This window comes from Pteronotus mesoamericanus, unplaced genomic scaffold (genome assembly GCF_021234165.1).
Source record: "Pteronotus mesoamericanus isolate MK-2021 breed Mesoamerican mustached bat unplaced genomic scaffold, CSHL_Meso_final contig_98, whole genome shotgun sequence".
In the NCBI taxonomy this organism is placed as follows: Eukaryota; Metazoa; Chordata; class Mammalia; order Chiroptera; family Mormoopidae; genus Pteronotus; species Pteronotus mesoamericanus.
This window is the reverse complement of record NW_026555295.1, coordinates 633,705-647,743: the sequence shown is the minus strand read 5'-3', so window position 1 is coordinate 647,743 and position 14,039 is coordinate 633,705. Positions and strand designations below refer to the sequence as shown.

The 14,039-nt window shown below is 47.7% G+C and overlaps 1 protein-coding gene across 2 annotated transcripts in view; it reads left to right on the top strand.

Annotated features, from left to right (window-relative positions):
* ADD2 (adducin 2) overlaps positions 1-13,802 on the top strand; it is a 99,631-nt gene extending 85,829 nt beyond the window's left edge. For both annotated transcript variants that reach the window (XM_054586816.1, XM_054586815.1), the window contains 2 exons: positions 700-825; positions 7,512-13,802. In XM_054586816.1, the coding sequence (XP_054442791.1) occupies positions 700-825; positions 7,512-7,819 (434 nt within the window). In that variant the 3' untranslated portion in view covers positions 7,820-13,802. The remainder of the gene's footprint in view (positions 1-699; positions 826-7,511) is intronic.
* The last annotated feature ends 237 nt before the right edge of the window (positions 13,803-14,039 follow it).

Genomic DNA, 14,039 nt, shown 5'->3' with positions numbered 1-14,039 from the left:
ACGGCTTCCCTTCTCGGCCAGCATGATCCAGAGTTATCTATACTTCAGATTCCATCTCAAAGCCCCCCTCCTGCTGAGAAGCTCGCTTTGTCTCTCCCTACTCCCCCACATCAAGCTGTCCCTTCTTTGCTTCAGGAGCACTTGGAGCCTGAGACCCAGGACTCAACTCTTGGCTTTGTCCGCCAGGCTAGGCTTTCATTCCCTGGGGGCAGGGTCTTCCTCCACCATCCCCCTCCCCACTCAGAGTCAGATGTCTTCCTATCTACCAGCCGAGCAGGCACTAGAAAAACCTTACTGGCTTGCTCAGAGTTCTAATGTACCAGTTGAAAATGTAGGTAGAAAAATTGGTGCTTTTTATTCCTAGGCATTCTTTGCACTGAGCATATAAATCAGATCAATAAAAATGAGCTTCATGCCACCAAATTGTGCGTGGCAATGCTCCTGCAGTCTTGCTGTCTACATCAGGGGTGACATATTCCATGGTTGGATGTGCTTTGGTGGAGGAAACAGAATATGACTTGGACTCCTCCCATTGGCTTCCTCCAGGATGTAACAAATAACAAAAGGTTAGGGGAGCAGCTAACTCCAGCCAGGAGAAATGAAGATCAAGTAAAAGAAAACCATTTTTTATGCTCTCTCTTTCTGTCCATCTCTCCTCTGCTTGACCTCTATCCTGAGGTGGTTTTCTGTATTTTTCAGGAGAGAAAGAAACCACTGCAGAGGAGCCTGGCTCACCTGTAAAGTCAGCACCTGCTTCTCCTGCACAGAGTCCAGTGAAGTCGGAGACGAAGAGCCCTGTGGTCTCTCCCTCCAAGTCTGTAGATGGTGAGTCAAGCTGAAAGGCCAGGAGGGAGGGCGGTGCATCCACAGGCTGAGAAAGTGGTCTGCGTGGACGGTGGGGCAGGTGTGCACATGACAGGTACCTGCCTTTCAACAGGTGTTGCCCCCTACCCGAAAAGTTTTCCTCTGCCATTTCTAGGGAATCTGAAATAGAGTTCCCGGTTTAAGCTTGTTTAATTCACAACCTGTGACCATACACCTTAAAGTTTAAGAAATGATGAGTAAGTTCACGGCTAACTCAGCCTTCTCACCTCTAACTCAGACTGGGTTGGCTGATGGGCCTTTCTAGATGCACTAGCCCAGGGCTCAGACCTTCGTGTGCCTAGGGATCACCTAGGGATCTTGTTAAATTGAAGATTCTGGTGCAGCAAGTCCGGGGTGGGACCCGAGACTCTGCATTTCCAGTGAGTTCTCACATGAGGCTAAAGAGGTCATTTTCAACCTTGACTGCACTTGGGAATCACAGGGGTGAGGGCAGGGAGGAATGAGGCCTGGAGTTTTAAGACCACCCCCTGTAAGGTGAATCTAATGTGTAGCCCAGGTCAAGAACCGCTTTACTAGCTACTAGTTTAGAGAACTGATTTCTAGTTCCAACTCAACTGTGAACTAATAATAATTCAACTGCTAATTTTAGAAAATCAGGTAATCTCTGTGCCTCAGTCTCCTTGTCTGTCAAATGGGGCTACTATTTTCCCTTTTTAAGGTTCTTATATGTATAAGGGAAGTTGTGGATGAAAAATACCCCAAAAGAGTAAAAGTATGATTTAAATGTAAGATGTAATTATGGTTATGATTAATAATACACATGATGGATAATAATAGTATTACAGTCCCTACCACCTAGATCATAAAAGTGTCTTTAATGAGCTCCCGGAATCACTCCTGGGCATGCATACTCTTCCCTGGACCTCCAGAGCCCTCATGACAGAGGACTGTACCTCCACGAAGGGAGTGGCAGCAGGTGGCCTTTTGGACTCTTCCCCCTCCTGGCTAGAATGGCCACATTTGTGGAAGCTGCCAGCATCACCCAACCCCTTTGTGCCCTCTATAGGCAAATTGCTGCCTCGCATGCAGTGTTGCCAGAGGAAACCCATCTGCTTGAGGCCAGAGCCCCAAGCGGATGTCCCCCAACCGTTTGTGTTCATTGTGTCTCATCGAGGTGTTGTCAACCTGTCTCCACAATGTCTTCCTTTCTCTTCCCATTTGTGCCTTCATCAAAGGAGTTTCCTCCGATTGTGAATACTTGTCTCTGTAGTAAGTATAGAGAGGCTGCTTACTAACTCACTCCAACACTCGCAATGGGGGAGGGAAGACTTTTACAAAAGAAATATATTTCTCTCCATTTTTTTATTTTGCAACTCACAACTCTGCCTTCGGGAGGTTTCCTGGCTGTAAAATTCATCACCAATTCCGTATGTGCTATGCATGGACCAGACTTCCCTGAAGGATATACACACATAGGACACACCCATGCACCAACACACATCAATAGTCACGCAGAGCATGCCACCCAGAAGAAACAAGCCCCGACAGTGAATGGGCAGTGGAGCCAGCTGCTGGGCACTCCCTGTGGTAGAGTGCTTATGGCCCTTTGGAGCACATCTCCATCCCTTTCCTAATGCATGGGCACCTCTAAGGAACCCATGGCCTCTTCTAGGGCTGTTGGTCAGAGTCTGAATGACCTAGGGACCTTATACGGATGCATAGAGCACCTGGCTTGACTGCTGTCTTCAGCATCCCTCAGGCATGCATACCTACTGCACAAAGGAAATCCAGGCTGGAGAGGAGGCTCATGTCAGGAGTGGGACAAAGGCTGGCAATTTCATTTTAGCTGGTGGAGCAACCTCTGCTGCTTGGCGGGACACGGGACAGAGGGCAGGAGGAGGGCTGTGTGGTGGGTGGGATAACTGCTTACCCACCACCTGACATCGTCCCCACTGCAGCAGGATTTCTGCTTCTCTTCTGCACCCTACATGCCCCTGTGGAGAGAACACTGAAGTTGAGTTGTTAGAAAACTAAAGGTCTTCCCTGAAGACTCTTCCTATAATGTAGACATAGCTGGTGAGTGTGGGCCTCCTTGGAACAGATCCCACGTGCTGTGACCAGTGTGAAGTGGTGTCGGTGGCCCCGGCCAGCTGCCCAATGACTCACCCAGCTCCTCAGGGCTGACAGGGCTGACCCCTGAGCAGCATCTGCAGTTTCCCGTTTAGCTCACCCACTGGATCAGGGATGACTTTTTCACCGTGTGTCACCATTCTCTCAGGTCCTCTTGTGCTGAGTCACCTCAGTGTCACTCCTTATCAGTCTCCCTTCCTCCTCCCCAATCAGCCTCTCTGAACAAGAGTCTTTCAAATCCTCTTCCTTTAAATCTGGCCATCTCTTGTCATTGCTTTCTCTTTGACTAGTTCCTGCCTGGCCCTGCCCCTGCTGACTCCCTCCCTCAGTTACCCCTCAGGAGCATCAGCTATGCCTACAAATAGCCCTTCATTTAACATTATATGGTCAGCTCTGCCACTTATTAGTTTAGCCATACCAAATAACTCACTTCAAAACACTGCAGAATGGAGGAACAAGATAAATCCTTGCCCTTTCTAGCTTATAGCATTGTTATCAGGAAAAAAAATGAGCTAATGAATATAAGAGGACCTTATAATATGCTTAAATAAATGGGTTCTCATTGTGTATTATATTCTCGGGATTGTGAGAAGGAATATACCAGTTGCTGTTTTAAGCCACTCAGTTTTGGGGTTGTTTCTTATGCAGTAATAGGTAATTATTGAATCTTGGTGCATAATAAGAACTGGTTTTATAGAAGTTAGTTCTTCTGTGGGTTGACTGAGCTCAGCAGGATGGTTCTTCTGCTCCACGAGTGTCAGCTGGGGCTGCCGTCATCTGGGAGCTTGGCTCAACCGGAACTTCCAAGATGGTGCACTCACATGTCAGGTGCTATGGCCAGGGCAGCTGCAAGTCTGGGCTCAGCCAGAACACATGGGATGGTGTCTGTCTGTCTCTGTCTCTCTCCATGTGGTTGTAGGGCTTCTCCACTTGTGTTTTCATCAGGGTAGTTGGACTTTATACATGATGGTTCAGGGTTCCCCAAATTATAAAAGCAGAAGTTGCTAGGCTTTTTTAAGTCTTTGGCCTGAGGCTGGTCCAGTGGCACTTTCTCTGCATTCTGTTGGTTACTGGGAGCCACAGGACCAGCCCAGATTCAGTATGTGTAGTGGTGGTGGTGGTGGTGGGCACCACAGCCAAGTGTGGGCTCTTAAAAAAAGATAAATGACACATGCAAGTGTAGAATGAATATATTGGCAGTAGGTTTAGAGGAGGGCAAGATCATTGTCAAATGTTGAGGGAGACTTGAGCCAGACCTTGGGTTGACGTATACTTGGACTAGCAGACAGGAGTAGAGTGGGTGCTCCAGGGCTGGTGGCTAGGAAGCTGGGGGAGTGTACATAGTGGGAGAAATCCTGGAAGATGGAAGGGCAGTGAGTTGTTGGAAGCTGAGGTATGGTGATAAATCAAGTCTGAGAGATGGAATGTGTAAACAAGCTGGGAACCTCCCTATAGAAGCACCTCCCTGCCTCCTCCATCCTCTGCAAGACTTTCAGCCCTTTGTCTCCCCATTCACAGGGGTCTGGATTTTGACCCTGGCTGCCAAGTTTAGTCTTGTTCCAAATAACCCAGTTTCTGCATCTCACCACCCCCCGCCCCCACCTTCATCCTGGCCACCAACCATCCTTGGACAGAACCTCCAGTTTTCAGCCTCTGTTGTGCTCCACCCACCCCCACATCTCTCCCCTACTCTCAGGGCTTCAAGTACCCCTCCCAGGAGAGAGAGAGCCAGTGGTTGTTCTTAGGGGATGCTAGAAGGCAAACTCCCATCTGTCCCTAGCTCCTGGGGCTTTTCTCAGCCTGGTCTCCAATTTGCTGAAGACTATTTGAGAGCTGCATGTAGTTCCAGCCTTAACTCTCTTGAGATGTTAATAGAGAGGAGATCTAGGCTCTCAGGTCTGGTCCTTGATACTTTCTTGGAGCCCAATAAGTGCTTATCTCTGGAGCCCTGAGTGGTTACCCCTTCTCTCGGCCAACCAAACTTTCTAGCAGTCTCTGTCCCCTATAGCTGAGGGACAGGTGACCTTGGTTTGGAGCCTGGCTCCTCCAAGGCCCACTGTGCCTCTGTTAGTCCCACTTTAATTTATTGCTCCTTCCCCATACAATTGACAGTGTGGGAGCTGAGATCCTGGTGGTTATATTTGGTGCGGCCTCATTTTCTAGATAGTGAGAAGAGTTTTGAGCGCCGTACTCCTAAACCAAGACACAGGCCAGGGGCTGAGGCTGTAGATGTGGTTGACAGCAAGGTGGGTATGGGAGAAGGGCATGGATGAAGGGCTTTGTTGGAGTGAGGATACCCATCCACCAAGGCAGGAAAGGACACGTGGACAGAAAGCGCCTCTTTTCCATAGTTATGTTCATGGAGCAGGAAGACAAGTACCAAAATCATCTGAGAGGGTCAGCCTTGAGAAACGTGTCCTATGGGTCATCCAAAAGAGTGGACTGTGGTGAGAACCTAGACTGATGTTGCAGAACCATGGGAAGACATGAGCCCAAGAGGACGAATAGGGACAGAGGACTAGGTATAGGAGACAAAGGCCAGCACTCAAGGCTGCTGTTTGTGTACATCGCTGGGTCCAGATCAGCTTAGAAGGAGCAGGCTGGGACAGACAGAAAAGAATATGAGGTATGGTGTTGTCTTGGTTAGAACAAAACCATTTACACATTCGTTTGTTTGCTCATGCATTTGACCATTCATGGGTTCCACATTTTTTTAGTACCTTCTATGAGCTTGTTATTACATAGATAATTTAGACACAGTCATGCCCTAGTTTCAGTTTTGAGGGAGAGATAGACATATACAAGGAAGTGTGGTTGTTTACAGTGTCTATGATGGAAGTTTAGATAGTGAGAGCAGAAAGAAGGAAGTGATCAATTCTACCTGGAAGTAGGGAGGGGTCAGGAGAGACTTGAAGGAAGAGGTAACACTCAGGATGATTCATTGTATGTGGTGAAGGTCAGGAACACAGAGAGTGGAAAGAAGGGCCTTACAGACAGAGGGAAACAGGCTGGAGTGACAGGGAGGGTTAAGGGGCTAAATAGCAGATGAAGTAAGGAGAGTGGACAGGGTCTGCCAGTTTACTGCATTCAAGAGTACGGCTGGGTAAAAGCCGTGAGAATATAGGGAAGGAAGAGAGAAGTGGTGATAGGAGTCAAGAGCATTGGGGAACTTGGTTGTTAGAGAACAGAACGTGTACTGGACAGTAGGAATGGGGGCCAAGGTCTCTGGTAGTAAGAGACAGGCAGTCCTCAGAAGTCACCTGGGAAGGAACTTTGACTTGCCCAGCCAATTTCAGAAGTTACAAGATAGTTAAACCAGTTCATTCTAACTGTCCCCAGACTTACCCATCTCTGTCCCATCTTCCATGTAACTATACATTTCCTTAGTCTATACTCTGGTCAAGAACCCCAGCCTTTTCCTAAAGCCCATCCTCACTCACTGTCTCTATGATACCAGCCTCACCTGTCCCCATTATATTCCCGCACAGTGGGACATGCCGGGGCTCCTTCTGTCACATGCTGCTTCTCACACTACCACCCTCACCCTCACACTCTGACACACTCCTAAGCTTCCCGCAGTGAAAAGGACACTGAGCTGGATGACAGGATACTGCTGTCTCGTCCTCTTTTACTGTTTACTCAGTTTGCATATCTGTAACATGAGGAGGAGGTGAGCTAGATGATCTTGACATTCCTTTCTACTTTTCAAAGTCTTTGGTTTTTGTCATTTTCCCTCCTCCCTCCCCATTCGGGCATTTCACAGCTCAAGTGGAAGCAGGGTGGTATGAGAGTGGGAGGGGAAAGAAAGGGCCACAGGAGGGTTTTGTTTTGGGATCTGAGAAATTCTGGCCTTGGAGATGGTGCCAATCCTCACAGGTTCCCTCCAGGCAGGGTAAAGTCCTGGGGTGCAGAGTGGGGCGGTGGCTGCTAGAATGGGCGAAGGTATCTTCCCCTTTTGGTTAATCCTCATATGTTAGAAACACAGGGTCCACGTCGCTCAGGAATTCCATCCTCCTTCTGCTTTCTCCTCTTTGCCTATGGAGAATGTAACTCTCCATTTTTCTAAAAGTTTCTCACTGATGTAGGAAATGAAGTGGGTATGAAACATATAATTTTCGTACATTTACTGGTGAAATTGAACCAGTTACAATTCTTAGATGCCTCCACTGAGTTGTACATGGCACTGCTCCCCTCCCCCACCCTCCTACAGTCTCCATCCTCACCTTGTCTGTTTCCTTGTTCTGTGCCTAGAATGGTCCTAGCTGGGCCCCAGCTGGGCCCCCTGCCATGTTTGGACACCATCCCCTGTTTGCAGTTGTAGACAGAGCCCAGGGTCACTGTCCGGCCAAGGGCTGTTCTCGGGGCAGGCCACGTGGAAGGGTGCAGGTTTGAATGAGAGCCCTGCCTGCCCCGAGGCCCTGCACCGTCAGCCTGCTCTCTCTCCTGCTGCCCTAGACTTACTTTGTAGGACTGCCTAGAAGTGGTTCTGGTAACCCCAGGTGGAAGCTCCCACCTGAATGACATCTTATGGGTCACATCTTCTGATCTTTTTCCAGAAGGTACTAAGAAGACAGAAACGAGCAAAGCCGCCACGGAGCCCGAAACGACACAGCCAGAAGGGGTGGTGGTCAACGGGAGGGAGGACGAGCAGACCGCAGAGGAAGTTCTCAGCAAAGGCTTGAGCCAGATGACCACCAACGCCGACACAGATGTTGACACCTCTAAGGACAAAACCGAGTCGGTCACCAGCGGCCCCATGTCCCCAGAGGGCTCACCTTCCAAATCTCCCTCAAAGAAGAAAAAGAAATTCCGAACCCCATCCTTCCTGAAAAAGAGCAAAAAGAAGGAGAAAGTGGAGTCCTGATTCGTAGCACCCTGGGGCTCCCATCTGCATCCTCTCTCCCACCTTCCCTTCTCCCATGTCCATCCCGGGAAGCACAGGGCCAAGGAGGGATAGAGCAGGACCCAGGACCATACTCTGATGGGGAACACAGAGATCGCCCGACCAACCCCTCATTTGCAATTGCCCCAGAGAAATCAGGTGGCTTTGTCAAGATCACACAGCTCGTTAGTGGCAGAGCCTGCACTAGAATTCAGGTCTCCTGGCTCCCAGGCCAGTGCTCTTTCCACTACACAACACTGCCTAGTTGTGGGCTGCCTTTGTGAGGGTGCTGCCCACTGAGCTGAGCCCTGGGCAAGAGGGCCAGAGTGGGTCACAAGCTCTCGCTGGCTCAGACTAAATCAGGTCGAGGCTTCCCCTGAACAAGGTCCTTTTCCTCATGGGAACCCAGCCTCCTGCTGATGGAGCTATCACTATGTTTAGAAATCTCTCTTTTTCATAGGGTCCCTGCCTTGCTGCTCAAAGTAACCAGACAAATTGACCTGTCCCCTCCACCAGAAGTTAATCTCTGTTCCCGAGAGCTGATGGCTTAGCTTGTTCTTCCCCAGCCACTAACCCTGAGCTTTCTTCATGGAACCTCCTGAACTATGGTTGGAAAAGTTGAAAGAGTTGGCAGGCACAGAGCAAGCCAAGTCAGCCACAGGGTGGGAAATAACTGAAGCAATAGAAGGCGCCAGGGGCTTGACCCATTACAATTGTGCATCTCAGGAGCTTCAAAAGTAAAACCAAATTTAGCTTAGAAAACAGTTGTCTCATGCTCAGGGCAGAAATTTGGGGAAATTTGGATCCTCTGTTGGCTTTGAGTTATATGAGGATGTTCAAAACAACACAGGAAATGCTCTGCCTTTCTAGCTTTGCATGACACATGGAGCTCTACCTGTCTCACTCTTGTCCAGCAGTGAGGTGTCTCCTGACCTTTCCTCAAACCGAGGAGCACTGGTCCATAGACTAGAACTGGCATCTTACCTTTGGCACCCTCCTTGGCTCCTTTGGGTTCCAACTCAGTCACCTGGGGTCCAATAGAGGAGAATGAGATGAACCTATCAGGATTAATCAGAGACATGCTTAAGGGTCCCCAGTTCTGTCACTATCTGTCCATCCTGGGGCCTGATAAGAGCCACAGTTATTGTTTTAAATGCCAACACTATCTTTTTGTATTTGTCCATTGGGTATTAATTAATGAGCATTGTTGGCTTCTAAAAAATAGACAATCCATTCTCTTTAAAGCACAGTGTCTTCGAAGGATATTTTCCCTTTTTGTCCTGATTATTGTAAAAATATTTCTGAAAGTTCTTAATCCTAGTTCTCTATGTTTGAGCACTTACTATATATGTAGACACTGTGTGGGCTTTATATATATTACCTTTTAATGCTCACAATAATCCTGCAATGTGGGTAAGATTGGTCCATTTTATGGGTAAGGAAACTGAGCCCCCAGAAGGATAATTGATTTGTTCCAGGTGACTTGGCTAGAAAGCTACAGAGCTTGGATTTCCCTCCAAGTCAGCCTGAGTCCAGAGCCTTTGCTCTTAACAGCTATGGTGATCAGAAATCTTTAATCTCCAAGGGCAGTGGTTTTAGTCCAGCACCCATTTTTGTGTCTCCACTGCATAATGTCAGTACCTGAAATGAAGGTAGGAAATTAACTGTGTTCTCCCTCACCAGTATGTTATATTCTTGGTTAATGTAGACGGTGGCAAGGCCAGTGTGGACCTCTGACAAAGGAGATGCAAGGGTCTTCTGGTTGGGGCAGGAAATACCATCCATAGTTGGGCTATTTCTTGAGAAGGAAGGAAACTGACACATGACTAAGGAAAACCCAATGCTGTGTCTCTGTAGTGCAGATTCCCAAGTGCTATCCCAGCCCCCTCCCCTCCCCCCCACCTTTGTGCACCCCTCCCCTATTCTACTTTCTGATTGGGTCTTATGATGGACAATGCAATGATCAGGGGCACTGATGCCTCAGAAAAGTCTGTGATGTGGGAAATGCCTTTAAAAGCCAATCCTTTGATGCCTTCTTTAAAAAAGTAGATTCGCCATTCATTCATTCATTCCCTTCACGATATTTGTTACACACCCATTAAATGTCAGGCATAATGCTGACATTAAAGGAAAACAATCATTGTGACTAGAATAATCAGTGGCAAGCAATGTTAAGAAAAGGGTGGAATGGACAAGACTATTGATGCAGCTTTTTGTGTTTGAGTGGCTGCACTCAGAGATATGTTGATTGACTCTGCATTCAACAATTCTCTTTATATCCTTCACAGCAGTGAAGCCTCATTTAGATGAAGATGCCAGGGCTTGCTGGAATTTCAGCATTGCCCTTGGAATTTATGCCTTGTGTCCTTCTCATATCTATCCATTTGTTCATTCCTTGTAACATTCAAAAAACACATCTGAGCTTAGATCCTGGGCCAGGCCTGAGGGCAGGGCTTAGACCCTTCCCTCTGGAAGCTCCTAAGTAGAGAAGGCGAGTTATGAACAGGCAAGGGTGCAGAGGTGGCATTAACAAGCAATGATTTACCATCTTCGGGGCCAGAGAAACCTTCCTGAAAGGAGAAATGGTTGAGTTAGATTTTCAAAACAAAGAGGAATTTTCCATGAGGACAAAAGCTTTGGCACGGCATTCCGTGGGAAGAGCATGAGCAAAGGCACGGAAGTGTGAAACTCTATGATTCATGCATTGAGAAATTCAGTGTAGCCCAAGCCTAAGGTGTAGGGTGTGGGGTGAGGGGTAAGGATGGAGTGGTTCATTTCACAGGTGGTGGGCAGAGCTGGATCATAAAGGAACTTGTAGAAAGTATGAAGGGATTAGCCTCTATCCTGTAAGGGGTTTGGAGCCACTGAGGACTTACTATTGGGTAGAGTCATGATCAGCCCTAGATTTTAGAAGGCCTTTGGTGGCTGAGTGGAGAATGGACTAAAGAGGAGTGGGATGGAGGCATGGAAGATGTCTCATAATGAGGCCATTCTGAAATGTCCGTTCTAAACCACGTTTGGTGACCTGCCTTATGCTACATTTTCCCATATGGCAAAAAGTGAGCTTCTAGCACAGAATTCATTTCCATCAAATTATTTGGATAAAGCATTTTAAGAGAGATACACACACACACACACACACACACACACACACACTCACTCACAAAGGAAATATTCAAAGAGCTACTGTTTAGCACAGTTTCTAGTTCTCTGTTAGCTTGTGTAGTTGCTCTTCCCTTGCACATACTGGATGTGGCATGCTTAGCTCAGGCGTGAGGTCGTGCACGGGATGCTGTTGCAGCAGATGTATAGTCCAAACAGAACCACAGGCTTTTAGGATGACAGGAGGGGATATCGTTTTTGGTTCTGGTTAGAAGCTGGCTGAAAACTTGGGTCAGCATCTGTCCGGAGAAAATGTATATATGGGAAGTTCAGAATTGGTAGGCAGTAGTTCATTTTGAGCTTGGATATGCTACAGAAAAGGAACAAGAACGTGGAAGCAGGCTGCCGTGCTATGGCCAGCTGAACTGAAAAGAGGTTTCTGAGGTGGTTTCCTTGGGGAGATGGGCAGGAGCAGGGAGGCAGAGGGGCAGATGATTACAGGGAGGCAAGCGGAGTCTCAGTGGCTCTCCGTGCACTGGAGGCTGGTCCCCAGCAGTGGTATGGGGGAATATCCACACCGTGTGACCTTCTCAAACTGCAAAAAGTGCTGACAAGATACAACCCCCAGCCCAGATCTGGGTTCCCTAAGAGCCTGCTGGCCTGCAGGTGACCCAAGGAACTGTCCTACCTCGTCCAGGTTATACACAGATAAGAATAACCTTCCTCAATATTCCTGTAACAAAAATGGGATTCTTCCTCTGCAGACAGCGAAGTTCTTTTTCAAGGACTGGGTGTGTTTGGATAAACCCCACGGCACATTGCCCTTATACCACTCACTATGTATATGCTGAGCCTGAATCCTGCTCCGTGCGTCTAATATTCTGTCACTCGTTTTTGAATGTGGCCATGCAATCATTCAGATGTCATTCATCAGTGTCATAACAGAGGGCTACTGCTTTTGTCAGCATGGAGAGAACTGCTATAAAGCCACTTCTCTGACTGAATGGATTGGAAAGAACCATTTGCCCAAGAGCACAGTTCACTTCTGGAAGTCTGAAAGATGAGAAAGAAGTGTGGAGTTTTTCATGCAGGTATGCATAGGGATAGATGGACACAGCCCACCATCGGCCAGCCTGCCATCTTTTGCAGAAGTGTGTTTATGTTCTAGTTCCAGGCCAAAAGTGTTCAGATTGTGACTGTTGAACAAGTGAGAAAACAAACGGCACTTATTTCTTTCATGGAGGTCAGCAGAAGACCTTGATCTGGCTGGCACGGATGCAGTTGACTTTGAGCTCAGAGGAAATGGGTCTTCCATTTCTCACCGCTTGAGCCTAAGCACACTGTCTAAGATGATAAAACTCAGAGTCTGAGAAGAAATGAGAGAGGAGATAAATCTATGCCCTGCACTCCCCACAGAAAAGACAAGACACCTCACAAATCAAAACCCATTAGGGACATCTTATTGCCAATGTCCCACATCTATTCTGAAAGTGATAATGTAATATGATAAGTAAGAGGCCTTGAATGAAATATGCTGATTGGTTACCTATCTGCAGAGGTCCACTCACACTACAATACAAAAAGCATACAGAGGAGAGCGATTATTTCCAAATGTGCCATCTAACTAACCTGTGTCCCCTTGGATGGGGCACACACACAACCCTGTCACCAAAGCACACCCAACCCTGTAGCCTCTCCCAGTGAGAAGCCACCCTCGCCCAGGAATCAATGTGGGGATGTCGGGTGGGGAATCTTCAGTGGAGAAAGCTCCTTTCATCATTTTTATCTAGACAGGCTTCTCTCTTTAAGAACAACTAGACAGAACCCCTAGTTGGGGGTGTTCTTAAATATGTGTACGTAATGGTTTGCATTGGTTCATACTTAGGTGGTATTAGGTTTTGTCGAATTGATGTTTGGTGCCATTTTCCTTCAAGATGTCCCCAAGATGGGTCATGTCTTTGAGAAACTGGAGCCTGAAGGTGAGGGAGAAATGGTCACTATTACTGACACGGGAGCAGGGGGACACTCGGGTGTAGCCGGAGCCTCCGTGTGAGAACGTCCAGGTGGCTTTCCCAGGGCAGCTGCTCCTCAGCTCCTTGTTGCATCCCCTGTCCCAGGCAAGCAGGATGAGGCCAGCTGTCATGTTCAAGTCCCCTATCTCTAAGTTGTGTAAAGATGTTGCAAAGGTTTAAGTATTGGTGGGGTGGGAGAGACAATAGAAGAACGTAAACTCTTCTCCCCTCCAGCAAATCACCTTGTATAACTTTTAGAAGCTCAAAGGCCAGATCATCCCTTTCAAAGTGAATCAGAAGGCGGACAACAGTTGGACTAAGGATAGAGGGGCCACATTTAAATACATCAAAGCCCTTATATAATGGAAATATATTTTGGGGACCCCACCCTCACCTTTCAACTCCACCTCATTCCTCTTGGGCCTGCGTTTTGAGTGATGGATCTCAGTGGCTGACTCCACCTTTAAATTCCTGCAACGAGTGCTATGCCTGCTGAGCCCTGCTGGGCGTCCTCCCCCAGGAGGAGGGGCAGTGAGGGCCTGGGCTGGCCTGGCTGGGGTGCGGGGCCTAGAGAGAGTGTGTGGCGTTCTCTAAAGCTGTGGATGGTTTCAGTGACATGTCCGTGTCTGACAATCGTCTCCCTTGTACATACACGGTCTGTGTTTAGGTTGTCCTAGTATTGTAGAATTTCAAATAGGGGTTCCATGTAAATATTCTTCCTGCTACTGAAACGCCAGGCCCCGGATCACGCAGCAGCCCCACAGTTTTGCCTTTCCCTGTGCTAACACTTTTTGAGCCACTGATGCGCAGACTGAGGATTATTTCTTGGGCTTTTATTTTGCAATTTTATATATATATATATATATAAAAACACACATATAATATATATATATATATTTATGGGTTGGTTTTGTATAGTTTTCCGTTTGAATCTTTGAGCACCAAAGTTGCCCTTGGATTTTCAAGAGAATGTCCCAAAGCCACTTCCAGACCCTCACCTCCGCTTTGGTGTTTGTGGTGCCGAGTGGCGTCTGCCCGTGGATTTCTGTGTGTATGTGCTGTTATCTCACCTGCAGATATTACCCTAG